Genomic DNA, 23,290 nt, shown 5'->3' with positions numbered 1-23,290 from the left:
TATATAAAATTATAATACATAATCTCTGTTTTTACAAATTTTAGTTTAAGTGAAATATAAGACAGATACTTAAAATGCAATTAAAATAAAATAAAATTAAAATAAATAATTCTTGTGGAGAAGTAATAAGGTAGATACAGTAGGAATGGATATAAGTATCGAATAAGTGGTAGAAGCAGTAAAAGCTATGGAAGTATTACTGAGTTCTATAAGGGCCAGAAACTCCTACTTGGGGATGGCAGAGGAGGAGGCAGAGGTGTAACTGATTTGAGTCTTTAACGATAGGTAAGATTTAAATGACAAAATCTGTTTGAGAAGTAAGGTTCTTAAAAATTGAGAATGGTAAGGCTAAGTAATGGAGTTGGCAAATGAAAAAGTGAGATATTAATAATTTGTATTTCCATAAGACTCCCATATGACTCATTTCATATGTATGAGTCCATTTGTTACACATCATATATTAATGCTTGCATTATTACTTAATTGTTGAGTTGTTAATAGATACCTTTGGTATTTGCATTATTACTTTATTAATTTTAAAATACTTAAGAGGTTCCTTTAGTTTCCACTAAAAGTGTCAGTAATATTTAATCCAGTTTTTATGTCCTCTAGAAGTTAAAGATTCTATAAATAAAAGACCAGCTAACCACTACAAAGTACAAAAAAAAAAAAAAATCATGGGAAATACTAAGACTACAAATTGAGAGTAGAGCAACTGAAAAAAAAAATCAGTTTTGTAGGAATCTAAGAATTGGTGAACGTGGCTAAAACTAATAAGGTTAAGATCACAAATATCAATAAATTCCTGGTAAATTAAAACAAAATAATTAAGAATTAGTGTTTAAGAAACCTGCCAATTTTAGGGAAACAAAGTTAAGTAAAATGTCAAAATAAAATGTATATACTACATATTGAAAATGAATGCAAAGATATTCAGCATGTCAGTAAAATAAAATAACAAAAATGTTTTAGATATAAATACAACTAAATGAAAAGATGCCCCAATTTATGTAAACAAGTTTATATTTATGAAATATGACCTAATGAAGTAATCCAGATTAGTAAGAAAGTAGATGAAAAACTGATCAAATTCTCAACACCTTATTTTTTATTCAGAGATTCCATTGTCTTCAAAGGGTACAATAAGTAGCAAAAGAATAAACAGAACACAGGGTACTACAAACTGGGAAATTAACAAATAGAGATTCAAAATATTCTGAGTTTAAGGACTCAGTCAGAAAGTTTTAAAATCCAGAATGCAACCAGTTTAATAATATGATAGACCTAATCTCATGTGAATAAAAAAGAATCTATTTATACTTCTGAAGTTCATTTTTAATTATCCTAGAGTACCACAGTTCATTCAGCAAACTGATTCAGCAAGCTACAGTACCCTTATGGTTTGACAGATGTGAGGCAGCTCTGACATGTGAGCAATCTTTCTTCACTAGAATGAGGTATAAAAATTCCATTAAAGCCTCATCTGAAGCACTTCAAATTCCTCGGAAATATCAATTTGTTTCTCAGCATTATGTATCCAAAATTAATTCTTTTAGTGAAATACTAAAAAAGAATCACATCATCTTGATTACGAACCCTAGATAAATCTAGGAGTATCCTTCTTAACGGCCTCCTCTAAACTTGTTTCAAAGATAGTAACAAGGAACCAAATAATTTCATGTAACATTTAAATAGCCAGAGAACACAGAAAACAGAGAAGATACACACCAGAACACTCTGTAAGGCACAGAATATTATATACACTTTGGTTACTAAATTATATAAAACCTTTTAGACCATAGTTATAAAGCACACCTTTCAGAGATGACAGCTATGAACTAAATGGCATATACACTGGAACAGAGATGAAATCAAATCAAATACATTGTCAGCACAGGTATTTTATCAATCTTCTGATTTTTAAAAACCAGTTAAAAAACTGGTTTATAAACACTGTGAATAAAAATAAAAAATATAAAAACTCAGTATCTTCTTATATGTCATATATTGTTACTAAAAGAAACTTTATGTTTCTTTACTTCTCTCTCTCTCTCTCTTTTTTTTTTTTTAAACAAAACAGAGTCCCACTATGTTGCCCAGGCTGGAATGCAGTGGCTATTCATAGGGGCAATCCCACTACTGATCAGCATGGAAGTTTTGACCTTTTTTTTTCCAGACTGGTCAATTAACCCCTCCTTAGACAGCCCAGCAGTCTCCAGCTCCTGGGAGGTCACCATACTGATGCTGAACTTAGTGCAGACACCTGATCGGCATAGCACACTACAGCCCAGAACTCCTGGGCTCAAGCAATCCTTCTGCCTCAGCCTCCTGAGTAGTTGGACTACAGGCAAACACCAGCACACCTGGCTTTATTCATATTTCTTTCTTTCCTTTTTTTTAAAGCAGGATTTACTGAGAGGACAGAAAAGCTCCCACAATAGGAGGGGACCTGAGGGGATGGCCTATTCTTACTTCTTAAAGTCAAATGAGAATATAATATCGGGCTTTTTGGTGAATTAGCTAAAAGTGAAATTGTGACTGTATGGGAGAAAATAGATGTCAATAATATAGAAAATGAGAAAAGGAAATAACTAAAATGATAAATATTTATTTATTTAGTTATACCTGAGATAAGACACATAACAGAAACACAAAGGTAAATGAAAACTATGGTTTTTACAATGATCCTGAGCGAGGAACAAACAATTTTATATTCCAGAAATATATTCACATACTAAGAATAAGATTCATCATGATTAATGACAATGAAAAAAGTGAAAAGGCATTTAAAAATGTATAGTAGCAATACAACTTTATAAATTATACTATCTTTATGGGTAAAAGTACTAAAGCAAACAGTTTCATTTTCATAATAGCAAAAGGAAATTAATCAGAGACGACAATCAATAATTTTAGACTCTAAGGAAAAATACTGAAACTAAAGGACATGATGATGTTCTATTTCATAAGGCAACACTAAGATTCTTTTTTTAAAAAAGCAAAGGAGAAGTAGATACATTTGACTGACAATTAATTTTTGATCTTTTAATGGTTTGAAAATATAGACAGCAATACTAATGACTAGAAAGTAGCAAATGCTATTCCATTTTAAAGTACAAGGTAAGACCCAGAGTTTAGTCTCTGTGGCTGAAAAGTGACTAAAGCTGCTTTTATTGGAAGCAGCCTAAACTTTAGGAAGACTCAGAGGCTTTATAAGATGGCTCAAGCATTCAAATAAATCTGCAGTATTACAGATTTATTTGAAGTTTCTGATGATACAATGAAATACAATAAAAAAAGAGACTGACATCTAGATTACCATGAGGCATATCAAGAAATGCTACTGAGATTTATTTAGTCCATGGACTATTCATGGAAAATGAACAAGTAAAATAATTCTTAAATTAAAAAACTATAGACAGCTTGCTATACGAACTATATCTTTAAAGTCACAGCATGTAATTTCCACTGTTAAATGTCTATCACGTCATCAGGCTATAGGAATCACTAAAACCAAAATGTTTCTAAATTTTGGTACACCAAAATATACATAATTCAGTTTCCTTACAAAAGCATAAGTTATACACTTTAATTATAAATTATTCTATAGAAAAATATTTAGGATGTTCATTTTGAGAGTTAATTCAAATGAATATATTTTGGAATGTGGTATGACTTTTTAGAAATCTGTTCTGAAATTTTATTTGTATTAAAACAAAGTGAATACTGAGGTGGTTAATAGTTTTATTCAGTTTTGGAAACTGGTAATTGGTTCATGTTGAAAGGTGGCTATCAATCATCAAAGCCAGAAACTTGATTCCAAGAATATTCTGATTTCTATTAACAAAAATTTCATATCATATATATTTTACATCATTTTACCTCATGAATACTGAATGTGTAAGGAACAGCTGCTTGCCATTACTGAACTAAGAAATTCTGGTTGGTTGAAATTAATGATCTACCCCATCTGGTTTGAAACACAAAGCAGCATTTCATAACTACTGTAAAGTTCAGTTAGGAAGAAATCTATTCAATTTTCAAAGTAAGGCATACATTTTCCAGGATTTATGTATCTATGTTAAATGTAAAAATAATACATAATATCTATGGGAAATCTGTATAATACACAAGAAAGAAAACAGAAGAATGAATATGTGAATGGTACAGTGATTAGACATGATGGCAATTTATACAATCATCCAGTCATTGATCACATACAAATTGTTCTGATACAATGAGCTAATACATGTAAAATATTTAGAAAATGTATATTGAGACACGTAATGCATAACAGAAATACATGGTAGAAAAAATCCAAAAGGTGAGTCATTAATTCAGATATATGACTTTAATTCTTTTTATTTCCAACCTGCTACAGATGTTACTTAGAAATCTTTTCCTTTTTCTCATCAGCTAAATTACTTCAAAGAAGTAATATTAATATTGGCAACAATATAAAACATTAAAATCCACAATATGCAAAAATTTACCAATTTTTGTGTCAAATTCATCACTGGAAAAAAGTAGCTCTACGGAAAGGTAGTTCTACAACAAAGTTATAATATATGTGAGATTTATGCAAATATTAAATTTTACCTTGAAAACATTAGTACAGTTTAGAAGAAAAAAATAAGTGCTATAAAGTATCTAAATCTCCCCAAAAGTCACCAGAGTTCAGAAGTTTGAAAGTAAAGCAAAATCATGGCAGAATTAAACTGTTAAGATTAAATGTATTGGAAAATAAGACATAAACTAATAAACTGTACATTTAATAAATGCAGAATAAAGAAAAGTGAATATTACATTTTTGAATAGAAGTCAGAAATCTTTAAGTTGTTCCTTTAAGCTACATATCCTAGCTAATAATAAACTTCTAAGAGCAATTAATTTTCTGAGCTATAGCCTTTTTTATGGAGATTACATCAAAAACTAACTTGAAAAAAAATAATGGTAAGTTAACAGGTTTGCTTTTTATATAGAGTTGTTACATCTGAAATCACTAGCAGATCATCTGTAAACTAAAAGAAGCCTTAAGAAGCTTGGGGATGTGCAAGGCCAGCAGACCAACATCCTTATTTACATCACACTAATTGTTTACTTTTGATTTGGTTATCACCTTACCTGAGTTGTAGAAGAGGTCAGGTCTTTCGAGAATATCTCCTTCATGGATGTATGGCTCAATTCGATCATCCCCATATAAGTACTGTTCACTCTCATCCATCTGACGACTCTCTACCATCTCCAGCCACTGAGAGTTATGCCAGCGAAATTTTTCACTCTGAATTTTCTTAGCCCATTCTTCATCATATTCCTGTAAAAAACAAATAGTCAAGTGCTATTAGATAAGCTTACTTTCTTGGCATTCAGATAGCAATACTTTTGTCTCATGAGAATTTTGAGGGCCTTTGGGTCAGAGGAAACATTAAGAAAACCTTTTCAGAATTATTCTATATAATAGTCAACAAAAAGTCATTACATATATTAAAAAGTCTGTTTGGATTATCAATTAGAAAGCATTCAGACATTCAACTGCAAAACAAGCAGCAGCCAATCCCATCCCTCCTAGGCAAATCTTCATCGGATGTAAGACCAGGACAGCCCAACCTTTCAATTCATGGATTATCAATCACTAAAGACAAAGGCTAACACTGGAAAAATTTAAATTTTACAAATTCCTACTTAAAATAGTGCCTAAATATTGCCAGGATTCAGGTAAGCAACAGACTTCAGCTTCCGAAGAGTTCTTGTGGCTATAATTACAGCTGACCCTCAAACAACATGAGTTTGAACTGTGCGGGTCCACTTTTACATGAATTTTGTTCTGCCTCTGCCAGCTGAGTCAGCAAGACCAACCCCTCCTCTTCTCCCTTCTCCTCAGTCTACTCAATGTGACAATAATAAGGATGAAGACCTCTATGATGATCTACTTCCACTTAGTAAATATATTTTCTTAGCAACATTTTCTTTTCTCTGTCTTAAAGAACATAAATATGTGCTAATTGACTGTTTACGCTATCAGGAAGGCTTCTCATTAACAATAGGTTATCAAGTTTTTGGATAGTCAAAAGTTATACATGGATTTTTCAATTACATCAGTTGGTGGCCCTAACCCCACTGCACTTGTGGCACTAATGACAGGTGGCTAGCATTAAAACATCTTTTACTATATCTTTTAGTTTAGACAACATTAGGGAAAAAATGTACTAGTAAAGTATTTCTTTTAACTGCTGAAATGGTCTCCTAGAGAAAAAAATAGTAGAACAGAAGTAATTTTGTTCCAACCACAAAATAATAATGTTATATAATTGTAATTATTTTTTAAATGCCTGTCTCTTGTTTCGACCATACATTCTTGAGGAGCAAGACTATAGCTTATTCATGGCTAGGTATAGCTGTAACACTTGTCACAGAGAAAGTTCTTGGTGAATTGTTTTGAAGGACAAATAGGCAAATCACTATAATAAGCTACAGCAGAATCCACAGAGTCTCATAGGTTGTCGCTACTTCTAACTAATGTATTCACTTAACAAGGGATGGTAGAAATGATAGTACAGTCAGAAATTAAAAGGCTTCAGATATTTCTTGTCATTCTAAACTTCGGATTCTTGATTTTAAATTCCTCTGTCATATCCTTAAACAAATCTGGGTGTAGTTGTCTAAAAAGGAGTTAGAAGGGTGCAGAGCAAGAGCACTTTCAAGATGATCACAAAAACTAAGAGGTGAACCAAATGCGCAGTTTGGTCAAATGCTGAACTGTTTTCAACCTCAGCTGAAACTCAAGTAAAAAATCACCATCATAGAATAAATGTGGGATGTACAATGCATCTGCAATTTTATATACTAAATGTAATTATTATTGTAATTTTCTTGTTAAAATTTTACTTGTTCAATTTTAAGTTGTGCATTAATCAATAAATCTCTTAGCAGTGTCAGTTGTCAGACTGAGTTCTATAGTAGGTTTTTGTAAATATACAGATACTCCCTTTCAACTGAGGTTGGTGAAGATATTTTTTGACTATGGCACTGCTAATGGCAATTTTGCCATCAAATTACTGAGCTTTCCTTCTTTTCTAATAGTTATCTATTAACAGTTCTATTAGCTGTAAATCTATTTCCTAATATAATTAAGATTAAATTATTTAAAATTAAGAGCTATCATAACCATTGTATAAACATAATAAACATTTATTATTCAACTGACAGAATTTCAATATTTAAAAACCACTGAAGATCTTTAGTTACATCTACGATGCTGACCTATATTTGATATTGACTGATGTGGTCACAGTGATTGAATATGATGGTATTAAATATATTTGTCCAGTCACTGATCACACACAAATTGTTCCAATAAAATGAGATAACACAGGTATAGTAATTAGAAAACATATTGAGAACACTTCATAAATATTAGCCATTAATGTTAATTAATTCAAGTAACAGCTCTCTGAAATTGGTACTATAATTACTGCTATTTTACAAATGAGAAAATAAGGACCAGAACATTGGCTGTGGCTATTACCCCTGCAAAACTTGCACCAGCAATATGGAAGAGTTAGAGCATAAATGACCATTTCTCAGAGTTCCTGTAGAATGAATTCTTCATTGAATGCGAATATGATAAATGAACTCCAAGGTCAATTTTCAGCTTTGTGAATGGGTTGACTTGTTGACCAAGCACGGATATCAGGGGAAGTGGTGTCTAATCTGGTAAAGTATATTATATAACACATTCATTGTATTCTCAGTCTGCACTCACTGATCTGGCCACACTTGGGAAGGTACTAGGGAAAAGGGAGTTGGAAAATAACATGCGCTAAGATGTTGTGAGAAGAAATTTTGTTGGCTACAGATTTTCATGATTTATTTCAGGTTTCCAAAGTTAAATAAAATACTAAGTGATGCTTAATTAAATAATATAGGTACTGTGATCAGCTTCAAAATAATATAGCCTAAATGCTAAATATAATCCTGAACCTCTTTAAAATTCAAGTGACTTCATAAGAGCACTTTTTGTTTTCACATGTGGTTCTGTGCGTGTGCTCAACTAAGGTTAGCTGCAAAAAAAAAAAAAAAAAAATCATCATATTAGAAATGCCAGATAATTGGCAGGGCCCGGTGGCTCAGCCTATAATTCTAGCACTTTGGGAGGCCAAAGTGAGTGAACTGCCTGAGCCTGCGGGTTCGAGACAAGCCTGGGCAACTTGGCAAGACCTCATCTCTACAGTAAATAAAAAAAATTAGCCAGGCGTGGTCGCGCGCCTGTAGTTTCGGCTACTTGGAAGGCTGAGGCAGAAGGATGATCAGAATCCAGCAGGTCGACACTGGGGTGGCTGTGAGCATGCCACTGAACTCCAGCCTGGACAACAGAGTGAGACTCCAACTCAAAAAACAAAAAAGAAATGCCAGATAATTTACAAAGAATGATCATATACCCTTGTAGTAGGAAAAGAGAATGAATTTGTTATAGTCATTGAGGTAAAACATTTAATGCATAAATAAAAAGCAAAATGGTATTTTGGGCAAGAAATTAAGCATACTAATTAGGTTTTTCCCCTAAAAGTTGGTCATAGGTTACCAAAACCCCCAGAATATGCCTTACAATACTAGAAATGCGATTAACTCCTCACTAAGTACTGGAATTAATTTAATGTTGTTGTTTCTTTTAAGAACAGTAGGTTGTTTTGCTTGGCAAGAGGCATACAACTAACTTTTCATTTTGGTAGAAAAATTTAAAATCTAATTAAATTATCTGAATGAAGAAACATTCAAAGAAGATGACAGAAAAACGTGATTAGATTGTTTCAGTATTATTTAAGTTTAAGCATATTGATTCCTAGTGTAAGAATAGAATTCAGTCAAGTGCCCAAAGCATATTTCACTAAGAGTGAAACTTTCCTCCTACTAATACTTGTGAAATGTTACAGAGGTAGGTAATATTTTTTAAAATCCTTATACTACATATCCATCAAATGTAATGTTCTGCATAAACAAATTCCTGCTCACTCTGGGTTATCATTTTACATCTTTTAAGATTTTAATATCCTAATTTAACAATAACAAAAATACATCTAATAAATGTAAAAACGTATGACAAGGGAGATGTCTCTTCACAAATAATATTCCTTCTAACTTCAGCCTTATCACCATGTGACCTCACAGCAATATTCTTATTAATGAACTTACACATTTTTAATTCAAGTCTGAATTAAGCAGAGAGATTATCCACTCTATTTGACAAAAGTCCAAACACACAAACCAAAAATATCCATGATCATCGATGAGTAACTTTCTTGGTCAAACTTATTTTCTAAAGCAGTGAGTTAGCACTGATAGTAATAGTTGAATTAACCTTATGCATTCCTTTAAAAATTTCACCTTCTCTCTTTTATCAGTTTATGCCTGGGTTATCCTATAGAGCCAGAGCATCTTTTAACATTATAAGTCTAAAAAGTACAGTTACAGTAGCAATGATACAGATTGTAGTCATTTTCTTCTTTAAAATAATTTTATTCTGATTTTAAGCATTTTTGTAATATGAAACAATAGGTTCAATCTCTATGACTAACACAATAATTAACATGCATTACTGTTTACTGGATCACAATAAAAACACTAAAGTTGTTTTCTAAACTCTTTGTAAAAAAGCAAAACAACTTTTTCCTCAGGAAATATGAGACGGAATATGTTATTCTATACTAAACTGAGTAATTTAGGACATTGAAAATTATGTCTTATAAAATATCCAACAATGATTACAGAATCCTATTACAGTGAATCTATTACAATGACAGTAAGAGTTTTCATAAGAGGTGGCATTGAGATTTAATAGGTACATGTGGCTCTTTGTTATAGATCATAGATCGAAAATTATAAAACTTTGACCAAATAATTCCAAGGTCTTAAAAGTTCTTTTTGGCCAGGCACAGTGGCTCAAGCCTGTGATCACATCGCTTTGGGAGGTCAATGCAGGAAGACTGCTTAAGCCCAGGAGTTTGAGACCAGTCTGGGCAATAAAGCAAGAGCTGGACTCTATTAAAAAAAAAAAAGTTCTTCTTTTTAAAGTCTCAAAGAGTTATAATGTGACACTTTGGAAATAATATTTGGAGTTTTCTGACGATAAAAGTAATATTTTTTATTGTTGAAACTTGAAAATTATAGAAAAAAACCCCCAAAAACTTTTAGATAGATGAACCACTGACCACTGAACCACAGTAACTACCAACATATATCCCACCAATTTTCAATGACTTTCTTAACTCCATTATTAATGGCTAACTTTGAAAAATATTTTCAAAAGAATATATATATATATTTACAATTTATCAGCTAAGTATGAAACATTAAGACATTGTACTGTGTGCCATATAAGTCTGCTCTAGTTTGTGACCATGTAGCCTCAGGTTTTCAAATAAAGCATCTAAGAATGAAATATGCCATAAGAAACAAAGTATTCATTTAAATATTTTTATCTCTCTTTTTTCCTTACTAAACATTAGTTAGAAACAAATGAGATAGCACTGTTTTACTGTATGATGCTGACCATTTATCTTCAAGTTTCTGAAAAGGTTTACCAGATTTCTTGAAAATAAAATATTTTAGCTTATGGCTGTTGAGATTCTATTTAGCAAGTATAGTAAATTAATAGGCTAAGACAGTGGTCTCAAAAGTTTTACACTTCAGGAATGATTCAAAAGCATATTTTGGGGACAAATACTAAAAACAAACCAACTGCCACTTACTATACTGTTTTATCAAAGGGCCATCTGACTTAAAAAATGTGGAAATCTCAAAATAAAGAAATACAGATCTTGCCCAAAATAAAACAGGTCAAAACATTACATGCCCCCTTCTGTCAAACCTTTCTCCTTTTTAATATTTACCCTCTTTAATTTCAGTGAAAATCAATTAATACTTTATCATATTCCAATGGACCATAATTCTAGAATCCCGTCTCAGCTATCTCCTATATGTATTCTGGGAATCCTCAATGAATATAGTTTAATGGCCAGGGCAAAGTCAGACTTTTTGTTTCCCAAAGTCTGAATTTATAGATATTAATAATATGGTATGATACAACACAAAGAACATTGGATCAGGAGTCAGGGGCTGGGTTCTGATTCTAGTCCTGCTACAAATTGAAGTATGCAACCTTCTTGAAGTTATTTTAATCTCTCTTGGTTTCAGATTCTTCATTTTATAAAATGAAAAAAATCTAAGACTTACTTAAGCTCTAACATTCTATAAATAAAAACCTATGATTAATATCAGTACTTCATAAAGTGGTTGAAATAACTATCCCAATAACTGAAAAATACTGGCAGTATGAGTTTCTTTTAAAAAGTAAAATAGCAACTCTAAATAAGTATCCAGTGTCAAAAAATTTTAATCAATTCAACATATATCAATTCAAGTAAATTCTTCATAACCCTTCCCCCAATTTCCAAGCCTCTCTTATTATTCACTCCCTGTATCAGGAAATAACTGTGAGAATTCAAGGATGTCACAGATCAATTACAACCAAGATACATCATCAAAATCTATCAAGTCTTTGTGGAATTACCCTAGGAGTATAGTTGAATTTTCTTTAGTTTTGAAGTACTTCTTTTCATAAGGAGTACACCCTGGTAAACTGGCTTTGAGACTTGAGTTTACTCTGCATTTAAAACAAAAATAATGCTTTGTCTTTTATTTGCTTCTAATCTTATCTCCTGACATTATGATCTTAAGCACAGTTTCTATAAATTTTAAAGTGTCATGAAAGACTTATGGTTTGATTTTACATGGAATGTGCCATCCTTTTTGAAGTCCTACATCATGTTGTTTACTGCTTAACCACTGAAACATTATGAAGCTTTAACTAGCCTATTATCAGAGTCTGTTCACTATCAGGAAAACTCTTTGTCACTGGCTTCTGTCACACCTTGTATCTGATTAACACACTATAGGATAACATAGAGCTACATAGATCTGCTTTGTGTTCTAACATAACTGATGGAAAACAGATTTTCCTTTCTTCTTTAATGTGGCAGCCTCCTAATTGAGACTGTAATATGGTTTATTTAATATAAATTTTCATACTAAATCAAGGTAAGACTAGAGTAATTTAGTTTCTCATTAAGGTTAAGGTGGTAGCTGCTAAAAAGATGCTTTTGATAACTTAGAAAATATTTCTCCCAACGATATAGATAGATATACACATAATCAAACACATGTATAATAAAGTTGTTGACTTCTGTGCACATACTACCTAATATCAATAGAACTATCCCAAGTGTTCACCTTTGGTCTTGGCTACAAAATAAAAGATATAACTAAATATAATTTATATAAGAAAAAAATTATGATTTTTTTTCTTTCATACTATGGGTTTTTTAAAGTCCAACTGTTGCCAATTTAAAAAGTAACACGCATAAAAAACAGGCAGGGAATGCATTCACACATTTATCTGTAAAATTTGTACATGGGTATATATTTAAATTTTAACAAGTTAGGAAAATATCCTAAATTTCTTCCTTTTTTTTAATACAATGTAAAAATGAACTCTAAGAGAGGGCTAACTTATCTCATTAAACCTAATTTACACTGTATGGAATTAAGAAATAAAAATCAAAACACAGAAATGAAAATTTACCAAGACTGCAAAACAAGCAAGAGACAGCTCTACCTGCTTTGGAAAGAGAAGACTTCAGAAGCTTCTGTCAACAATTCACTTGAAAACCACTGCTCTGTGCCTAAATACAACCTGCATGCTCACTAAAAGTGACTATCACCTACCCATTATAACCTACTTCCTACCCATCTCCTGCTTTTGAAAGCCTGAGTTCTAATGCTAACCCTAACCCTATAAAATCTTCTCTGTAACTTCTTTTCACAACGTTGTGAGATGCTTTTAAAAGTGCTCTTCCTGCCAGGGCGCTTCAGGGCGCGCAGGCGCATGACACCTCAGTCTAGGAAGCTAAGCAGGGTCCCTCCGGGTGAGCCCTTGGATGGGAGACCTCCCGCCCAGGAAATGGCGCCCTCTGCTGGCTTCACCCTGGCTTAAAAAAAAAAAAAAAGTGCTCTTCCTTATGGAGGTAATGAATGATAAAGCTCCCACTCCCCCCAAAAGTGCTCTCCCTTGCTGACAAGATTATTAATAAACCCAGCTTTTTTGTCTGATCACAGGTTTTCTAGGTAATCTTTGCAGAGACCATAACAACTGATGACACAGACACTACATTTAATCTATATTTGGTTTATTGTAATAAACCAGCCTTATTAAGTGTAATTTTTTCCTAGCACCTTGTTTCTCAAGTTTACAATACTAGAGTTTGTTATTAATTCCAGATTATGAAAATATACAGTCTGCTAATCATAATAATTAAAAAGGGAAGAATTACCACTCAAAAACTCAGTGACACAAACCTATGTTAGCACCAAATCACACACAGGCCTTTCACTAACTAGAAAGACATTAGTCTTTTACCGAGACCTTAGTTATATCCCTTTTTTCATGAACACCCAGTGAATGCAGTGTACCATTAGTACAGAACATCTACTGTAGTAGCACTGCTCCTGGAAGGCCAGTTCACATGTTTAGAGAACAGTGTCTTGGTGTTTCCTAGAGTCCAGGTTGTAAACTTTCATATTCAAGAAACTCTGTGTTGTTGAGATTCATATTCTCTATCTATCTTAATGTTTGGCACACAGAAAGTACTTAATAAACATGTATTAAATGATTAGCAACCCAGAAACGTCAGGGGAAGAATTTTTGAAGTCCTCAGATACTTCACACAAAGTTGAAAAAGTACTGACCACCACAAATCTAATTCAGGTCTTAGAAACTCTCTAGATCAAAAGTGTAAGTTATGCTCTTCGCTTCATGATTCCCAAGGTATGGATGAGAAAAGACAATGGTCAGCTGACTTGTAACTCCATGGAAGACCAACTAGCTACAGGCTCCTCTTCTCCTTGCCTCCCTGTTGCTCTCTGTACTTACACCATTCCGTCTCCCCAAGTAACCTAGTCACACAGGTGACAACTTGCTGATGAGGCCACAGGGACTGCATCATGTAACACAAGTCATGTAATCCTCCTTGGCACAGAGAGTACCACCACCACACATCTGTTTCAGTTCATCAGTTGAGGGCTTGGGCCCACCTACATTAAACAAATCATCACTAGTGTAATATCTGCCTAATTTTGGGAACAAGTCCTTTATTGCAGAAGGCATATTTCCCAAGGCTTGCAAAGCATTAGTCTAATTTTTCTTAGTCTTATTCCACACTACCTGTTTTGAGGAGCAAATAAATTTGTTTTCTTTTTATTGTGAATCATAAATCATGTCTTCATTTTTACTTATTAAAAGTATTTTCTAATTTTCCTTGTTTTCATGGTTTTGCTTGTTTGAGTCAGGGTCTTGCTCTCAGACTGGAGTACAGTGACTGGAGTACAGTGGCACTACCATTGTTCATTGCAGCCTTGACCTCCTGGGCTCAGGTGATCCTTCTTCTTCAACCTCCCAGTATCTGGGACTACAGGTGTGTACTACTATATCTGGCTAATTTATTATTTTTTTTTGGTAGAGAGAAGGTCTTGTTATATTACCCAGGTTGGTCTCGAACTCCTGGCTCAAGCAATCTTCCTGCCTCAGCCTCCTAAAGTGCCGAGATTATAGGCATCAGCCACTGTGCCTCGGTGTTTTCTTAAAGCTAAATAGCTTTGAGCTATACATGTTCCCATTCTCTATTTCTTGGATATTTAAAGTATTTTTATTATTTTATTATTATAGTATATAGTCATGCTGAGATTACCAGGAAATTGATATCTAGAGGTAAAAAATCTTAAGAGATCATCCATTTTATCCTGGGCTGGTTTCTAATAAGCAATTTAAAAAATTTGTTATTTAGCCACAATGAATGTTAATTGGACAAAGACTTCACATTCTCCCTTGATAATCTTCAGTGAGCACCATTTTAAAGCAGCAATGTAGGCAGAAGCCAGAATTAGTATAGGCTGAAAGGAGGATGTGGTTGATATGAGGAAATGAAGAAAGTGAAATACAGACTTTTTAAAAACTTTGGTTCTAGAAAGGAGAGAACTAAGACAGTATCTAGAAGAGAAAGGAGACACTAGGCAGAGGTGACTCCAGTTTAAGATGAGAGATTTTAGCCAAGAGTTTGGAAGTAATTTAAAAGAAAATATTTTTATTTTATAATATGTATATTCATGTTTTATACAAAATAGTTTTATATTAAGGCTGAGCTGGCTTTTTAAACTATCATTAACTACAATCTAAACCAAAGACATCAAATTTGTATATCTAAAAATTATTATCCTCTACCTGTCCTCAAGAGAAGGTAAACAAAAAAATATGTTAAAAGTAAAGCACAACAAACTGACAACTCTCTCCTTTCCTCACTGCTTAGAGTAAGATAATCACATATGGAACTTTAAGATGTTTCTTTTTCTTATATTCTTTCTATACAATAATGACACAGTGATCTATTAAAATAGTGCATAAGCCATGAAGTTGTTCCCTAGGCACACTAAATATTCTATATTCATAATCTCTGTGAGTTGAGGCCTATATGTGTGAAATGTCTTGGCAGAGCAAGGATTTAAAATGTAGTTTCTTTTGTCTGACTTAGTGATAAAAGCTAAAATGTTAATAAGTCCATGTAGTTCTAAATCAGTAATAAGATACTCAATCAAATCCAAAAAGCAGATGATATCAAATAAGATGAGTTTCTGAAATAAAATGTGGGAAACTCACGAGGAAACTCCTAATGGTGAATGTCAAGTTTCATCATTAAATAACAAGCAGAAAGGCCAATTTGGTGGATTTCCAATGAAGTTATTAATTGATTTTTTAAAATGTTACTCTGATCTGTTTAAAAAGTATAACTTAAACTTTTAAAGTGACTGAAGAGACTACATTAAATAAACTTTTAAAAAGATGAGCCAAATCCCGTTCAAAAAATGAAGCAAGCTGGTTGTATTTAGTAATATATGCATAGAAATAATCTAGTATCTGGCACATCCCTGGTGCAAGGCCCAAATCCAGGCAGAAGACCATGATAGGCAGCATAATTTCTAGAGAAAAGTCTTCAGAGTCAGCAAATTTCTAACCTGAGACATATCATCCCTCTGATAACATCCCTCTAGTCATATATCCTTCAAAAACTTCCAAAATCATGAATAACAGTAAGACTTTTGTACTTCCCACATTCCAAAGCAACTTAAAAAACAACTCTAGGCATATAGTAAAAATTATCAAAAAACTGAAAACACAGCTGACACAAAATTTGATATATTTAAAAAATTTAATTGCCAAACTGTAAAGTTAGTTGTATGAGTTTTAACAGAAATTATTTTCAAACTACCTGCTCCTATACAATAATTTATCTGAAAAACAAGTGATTCTGAGATGACATGTGGATCAGACTTAAATTCTGAATACTTATAAGACTTCTTTACGTAAGGAGCCTATACACTTAAAAGTTGAAAGCCAAAGGACTGACTAATGTTTAAAAAGTAAATTTAGTATAATCATATTTCCTGAATCATACCAAAATACAAAGTTATGTTTACATTGAATGCATGGTTCAAAAAAATTTTACAATATCTTTTTTTTTACTCCCCAAATGAAGTCTATTATGCTTGGTGAAGAATAATTACTCACCGCTATAATATCTAATGTATTATCACAGACCTTTCGGATTTCATTATTTTTATCATGCATCAGGTCTATGAGATATGCTGGAGCCTCTGAATAAAAATGGTTAAAGATATAAACTGCAAACATTTTTCTAAGTTTAAATGCTAAATTGAAATTTAACTTCAAATTTTAAAATACCATAATTAATACATTATGACCAGAAACATTTCATATTTCATTTGTTAAAAAACAGGTATAGTTGGGACATGAAAAAGAAAAGTCTAGAAAAAATGGGTAAGGAAAACAAGTCAGTAAATCTCAGAAAGTACAAGACTATATATTTGAAAACATGAAAATAACTGAAGAGGGAGCTCTAGAGCTGTGTAGCTATAAATGCTTTCTTGATCTGCCATCTTAAAAATTCATACAAAATTTCATATAAAAATAAACAACAGAAAAGAATCACAATCAAATCCCATATGGATATTATAAGAAAAAAAGAGAAAACACGATAAAGAGATTTTCACATAAGAGAAAGTTGGAACCTAGTATTTCAAAAGCAATAAGAGTGTTTAAAAATAATAGACTATATATAAACAAACAACATAAATCAGGATTAGAACCCAGAGAAATAAACAATTAAGAACCAAAACTAAAAGTAAAAATCATTTCAGATACATGAAAACTAAATCTAAGAACAAGAGTAAATAAACACAACAGATAAAATCATAGTAGAAATTGAAGACAAAAGGAAGACAACTTATAAAATTAAAAATAAGTTAAGAGATAAAAAGATTAGGAAATGATGGATATTAAAGACAAATTAATAAAATCGAAATTTCAAAGAAGAAAACCAAAGTAACAGAACAAAACAAATACTAAAAATTATAATTCAAGAAAACTTTCTTGAAATTTTAAAAAATGACTTAAAACAATATATGGAAGGCATACATTTGCATACTTGGAAAAAAAATCAATGGAAGATGATACACTAAGTCAAGTTCTAGTAAAATAATTTGATATTAAAGAAAAAGAACACTTCTTTGGTCTTCCTGGCAAAAAGATCAAGTCACTTATAAAGAAAAGAAAAATACATTTTCATATGATTTTTTGACAGATAACAATAATTAGACTGACTACAGACTTCTCATTGGCAGCAATGCAGTCCAGAAGACAGTGGAAAAATACCTTCAAACTGCTAAGAGAAATAAAATGTCAACCTAGAATTCCATACTCTGCTAAATTATTATTAAAGAGGACAAACTATTATTTTCAGATACAGATTTTATTATTCATAGATAATATTCACTAAGTATAAAAGAGTACAGAGTTCAGTAGGAAAGAAAGTCAACTCAGGAATAAAGGAACGGAATTCAAGAAAATATAGTAAGAAAACAGGTGAATATATTATAAATTTTAAATAAACACTAGTTTTAAAAAATCAATAATTAAAATAGTGATTAATGTTGAATGTTACAAAAGTGTTATAAAATCAGGTGACAGGGGATTGAGGCAAGATGGCAACAGAACCCGTTGGAGTATGAGAGTCTCTGCATGGGTGAGTGTGCATAACAACTAATCTGTGCCCATTTGTGTGTGTGAGTGGGTGAGTGAATGTCCAACTGAGGGGAGACATGGGATCAAGTACCCAAGGACCCCCTGCAGAATCAGCTGTAATTTGTCACTGCTCTGAATTCAGCACCAACCACGTGCAAAAGGATCTGCCATTCCCTGGGCACCTCTCAGGAGAAGGCAGCAGAGATAAGCTGCCTCTCAATAACTGGCACCTGGCTCATACCACAATCTGTGGCAATGGCACAAAAAAATACCTGTACTTCTATGTTTACTACAGCACTATTCACAATAGCAAATATATGTAATCAACCTAAGTGTCAATCACTGGAGGATTGGATAAAGAAAATATGATATATGATATTATATATACCCAGAATACTACTCAGTCATAAAAAAAAATGTCTTTTGCAGCCACATGGAAGGAACTGGAGGCTATCTAAGTGAAATGACTCAGAAATAGCAAGTCAAATACTGCATGTTCTCACTTATAAGTGGGAGCTAAACAAGTGGACAGAGTGGAATATTAGACACTGGAAACTACAAAAGGTGGGAGAGTGGGAGGTGGATGAGGGCTGTAAAATTATATATTGGATACAATGTTCACTATTTGGGAAATGAGTACACAAGAAGCCCATACTTCACTGCTAGCGATATTGCATGTAGGAAATCTACACATGTACCTCCTAAGTATATTTTAAAATAAATAAATAAATATGTTCAATTTTGAAAATTATGACTGTTTTATATATACAAGAAAATGTGCTAAGGAGGTTAAGTAACTTTCCAAGGTCTTGCAGCTAGTAAATGGCAAAAGGTAAATTAAAATAAGGTTACTTGATTTCTAATGCTCTTTAGGAAACAACATACTATGCCCCTTTAGGCTGGTGGAAGATATTCAAGTGGCAGTGAGCAACAAATGCCTGGGTTCAAGGCAGAGGTTTTGAAAATACTAAACACTTAGCATAGTTGGCAGTTGAAGTCATAGGAACAGACTGCTTTTCCATATAGAGTAAATAAGGCAAGATTAGAAGAGGACCAAAGATCGTACTAGAAACCTGTGATATTTACGTTTCTAGAGAAGGAAGTTCAGATGTTTGTTAAGTTTCTTAGGAATCACAGCCTGACACATTGTTCTCATTATATTTTACCTATACACTAGAATTTGGGGTCAACAGCTTCTATGGAAAATAGTTTGTCTTCTAAATTTATTTCAAAGTGTGGTGTTTTTTATATTATTTTAACATTTGCAAGGAAAAACCCCAAAGGTACATCTTTAAAAATGTGAAATATTGTTATCTACTGCACACATTGAAAGGATACGTGTTTCCTTGATTATGACATCTCTTGTGGCTTGGTGGAAAACCATCTGGTAGAAGACATAAATTATTTGACACACAAATTCATCATCTTCTTGTTGAGCTGAAAGGAAACAAAAACTTCAAATGAGAATATTATGTTTTTATACCAAATTGAAAGACATCGAGGGGAATAACAAAGAATGAGAAAATCTAAAAGGAATAAGGAGACAAGAAGAAATTGATCAAATTAACTTATATGTATTTAATGTGAAATGGCAACACTTACCACCACTTATTTTTTTCATCTATCACAGGAATTCTTTAAATGATTCTAATTGGTAAAATAAATCTGGTTCTATTTTGTCTCCATAATATTGATTTCACATGAGAAAAACAATTTTTAACAAAATCATACCTTCTAAATTTTAAGTTTTTGGTAGTAACTGAACTATAGAAAAAAGTTATTTCCTTTGGTTGAATAATATTAACAAATTAAATTTTACATATTGGTATAAAACAGTAAGCATTTTAATTTCAATCTAATTAATTATGATAGTAAAAAAAGTTATATAATCATAAAGGCTAATAAATGTTTACTAGCATATAATGAGTAATTTAACAGAATAGCTGATGTCCAATGATTAATATATAATGGCAAAAGTAAAATTACTTACAACAATCTAATGGTAAGTAATGGCTATGAGATTTGATTATTAATAGTGTAATTTGCTATCAACTCTTGGTAATAGTTCAATGACATGTTAAAAACAGATTTCCAGGTCAAGAGAGTATCCAAATAGTTGTGCAGAATAAATTGTGGGCCCCTCAAAGTCCAGTCTGTCCCAAATTATCTCCCTCATTAATTTGCCCAAGTACTACTCTCCTAAACGAAGCTGTTCTTACTATAAATTGTTTTCTTGGTAATAGTATTCACTCACTTAAAACCAAGGGTTTTTCCTGAATTGGATCCCACATCTTTAAAATAATAATAAAAAAAAACCCTAAGAGTTTTAATCATAAAAATACATATATTTCTTTTTTTTTTTTTTAAGTTGGAGTCTCACTCTGTCACCCAGACTGGAGTGCAGTGGCCGCTCTCGGCCACCGCAGCCTCGACCTGCTGGGCTCCAGCGATCCTTCCTTCCGCCTCAGCCTTCTGAGTAGCTGGAACTACAGGCGCGTGCTACCACGCCTGGCTAATTTTTTTTTTTTGACTTGTTGTAGAGATGAGGGCTCACCAAGCTGCCCAGGCGGGTCTCAAACCCGTGGTCTCATCGCAATCCACTCACCTCAGCCTCCCAAAGGCGCGGGATTACAGGCTGAGCCACCAAGCCCGGCTACATATATTTCTTTAAAAGACTACCATGTAGCCTCTGCTTGCGATAATCTCTTATCACAGAACATTAAAACAGAGTAAAACATTCTGAGCTGGCTTTGTCAGATCATTTACAAATATCTCCATTTTTCTCAATTATAATCATTGTGGTAAAGTAATTCCAGGATGCAGGTCATTTTGCTTCAACTTTCTTCAGCTCTCCACAAAATCTTCATTCTCTCTCTGTTAAGTATACTGCTTTTATTTTTTACTTCCCAACTACCTGGTATTTATTTCTAAATTTCTGGCTATGAGAAGGGTATACCGAGATAAATATTACAATTTTAAAAAGAAATACTTCAAATATAGGGGCATTATCTTTACATAACTTATTAAAATGCACTACATTAAAGAATTTTAAAATTAAAAAATTCAAAAGAGAAAAACATGCAAAAAGCAGACACACAATTTTATTGGCCATATCTAAAAGGTCAATTAAAAAAATAAACAGGTGCTCAACTTCATTAGTCATTAGGGAAATGCAAATTAAAACTATGAGGAGATATCTATAATTAAAGGACTGATAATGCCCAGAGTTGGAGGTGATATGGAATAACTCTTAACATTGCTGGTAGGACTGAAAATTGGCACGACTACTTTGGAAAACTGATTGGCACCATTTACCAAAGCCAAATATATGCAAACTCCATAACCCAGCAATTCTACACACAGGTACGTATTTAATAGAAATGAGTACCTATGATCACCAAATAAAAGGTTTAAAAATGTTCATAGGAGCATTATATATAACAGTCCTCATCCCTTCACCCCATACCTAACCCTACTATCCATCAATAGTGGAAAAGACAAATGGTGATATACAGGTATTTTATAAAATATATTATATATAGCAATGAAAATGAATAAACTTCTATATATAGCAAAGATGAATCTCTATACAAATATAAGGTAGGGCAAAGTAAACCAGATTCCACTTATATAATAAAGTTCAAAACCAAGCAAAACTAATCTATTGGTAACAGAAAAGACATAAACTACTTTGAAGGAGGTAGTAATGACTGGAAGAAGGGAGAAGGGGTACTTCTAGGGTGCAGGTCATGTTTTATTTTCTTACGTGGGTGATGATAATATGGATGTGCTCACACTGAAAATTCATGGAGCAATATACTTCTTTTTTTTGGTCCATATTTCAAAAATTTATTTATCTCAAACTGTGTATAATGGAGTAAAAACTTATGTTGAAAATGTACCCGTTATAAGGATGATATTAGTTCAAATATATATATGGATTCTCAGCAGACTGATTCAAATAATACAGAGCCAAATCTTTTAAAATACAACTATGGAAAATAAAGGGGGAAAACCTTAAAATATCACAATAAATTTACAGAAATATTACAAACCATAAGAAAATATTTTAAACACTAATTTCATGTTGTCTTTTTATCTGAACAAAACGAAAAGTTGGGATTGAACAAAAGCTATTATAAATTACCAACGATGTCAACCTGCATGGCCATTTCTGCTTCTAACAATAATTTGTAAAATTTAGTACAATCTAAAACTTTTGCCCTTTTAAACAAGACCATAGAGATAGTTTTGCCAATATTTATTCAATTTTCTTCTGTTGTACAACTTTTAAACAATTAAAATGTCCGAATTTGTATAATTTTCTTCTCTCCAGGTTTGCAACTGTCCTAAATTTCAGCTGCAGAATCAAAATTCAGCAAGAAGCCTCTCCTCGAAAAATATGGCAAATACTCAGCTTATAAACAATAGACATTTTGATTGCCACGTTTATCTCGATAAATACTGTACAAAAGTTGCTTGCAAATATTGAAACTTATCTTTTTCGTCGCTTGGAAACTAGCTCTAAATATTATTGGTAAAGACTTCTGCAACCTTCCTGCAAAGCTCCTACTGTACCACTAGAACTTTTTAAAAAAAGTTTTGCGTAGCATTCTTTCCTCCAGATCATCTATACAAGATCCATTTCCCCGCCCTCCCCACTCCCCGGTTTTCTCTGTACAAAAATAGTCCCCGCAAAAGAAGTCCAGGATCTCTCTCATAGAAGTTTACTTGTCGGCATCACGGTTTTTGCTGAGCGTGGATGGGATCGCTGTCCTCCTTTGCAGCTGTCACTGCTGCGAGTGACGGAGTCCTTTTCTTCTCCTTTTGAGCGTGCCAGGCTTTTCTTCTCCATGAGGCTTCTCCCTCTCCTCTTTGCACCCCTCCCATTTTCCTTATCTCGGAAAAGCCCCCCATTCCGGTCCGCGGTCCGGCCCTCACAAGTGCGAGAGGGGCAGTGTGCTTTTGATGGCTGTGCCGGGCACTGGGCTGCTCTGGTAGGACATGTGCAGTCTGCCGGGGGCAGCGGACTCTGGCATCTCAGCACTGGGGAGGTACATGCTGATCATGTTCTGGAGGTCCCCGGCC

General features: G+C 33.0%; 1 protein-coding gene across 3 annotated transcripts in view; it reads right to left on the bottom strand.

The window, feature by feature from the left end:
• KIFAP3 (kinesin associated protein 3) overlaps positions 1-23,290 on the bottom strand; it is a 150,195-nt gene that overhangs the window by 31,613 nt on the left and 95,292 nt on the right. For all 3 annotated transcript variants that reach the window (XM_008051783.1, XM_021709449.1, XM_021709450.1), the window contains 3 exons: positions 19,541-19,639; positions 16,670-16,755; positions 5,125-5,314 (listed from right to left, as the gene is read on the bottom strand). In XM_008051783.1, coding sequence (XP_008049974.1) covers positions 5,125-5,314; positions 16,670-16,755; positions 19,541-19,639 — 375 coding nt within the window. The remainder of the gene's footprint in view (positions 1-5,124; positions 5,315-16,669; positions 16,756-19,540; positions 19,640-23,290) is intronic.

The sequence above is a fragment of the Carlito syrichta genome, unplaced genomic scaffold (genome assembly GCF_000164805.1).
Source record: "Carlito syrichta isolate Samal-C Ts95f unplaced genomic scaffold, Tarsius_syrichta-2.0.1 Scaffold233958, whole genome shotgun sequence".
Lineage (NCBI taxonomy): Eukaryota > Metazoa > Chordata > Mammalia > Primates > Tarsiidae > Carlito > Carlito syrichta.
Note: the sequence above shows the minus strand (reverse complement) of the source record. Positions and strands in the feature narration are given on the sequence as shown.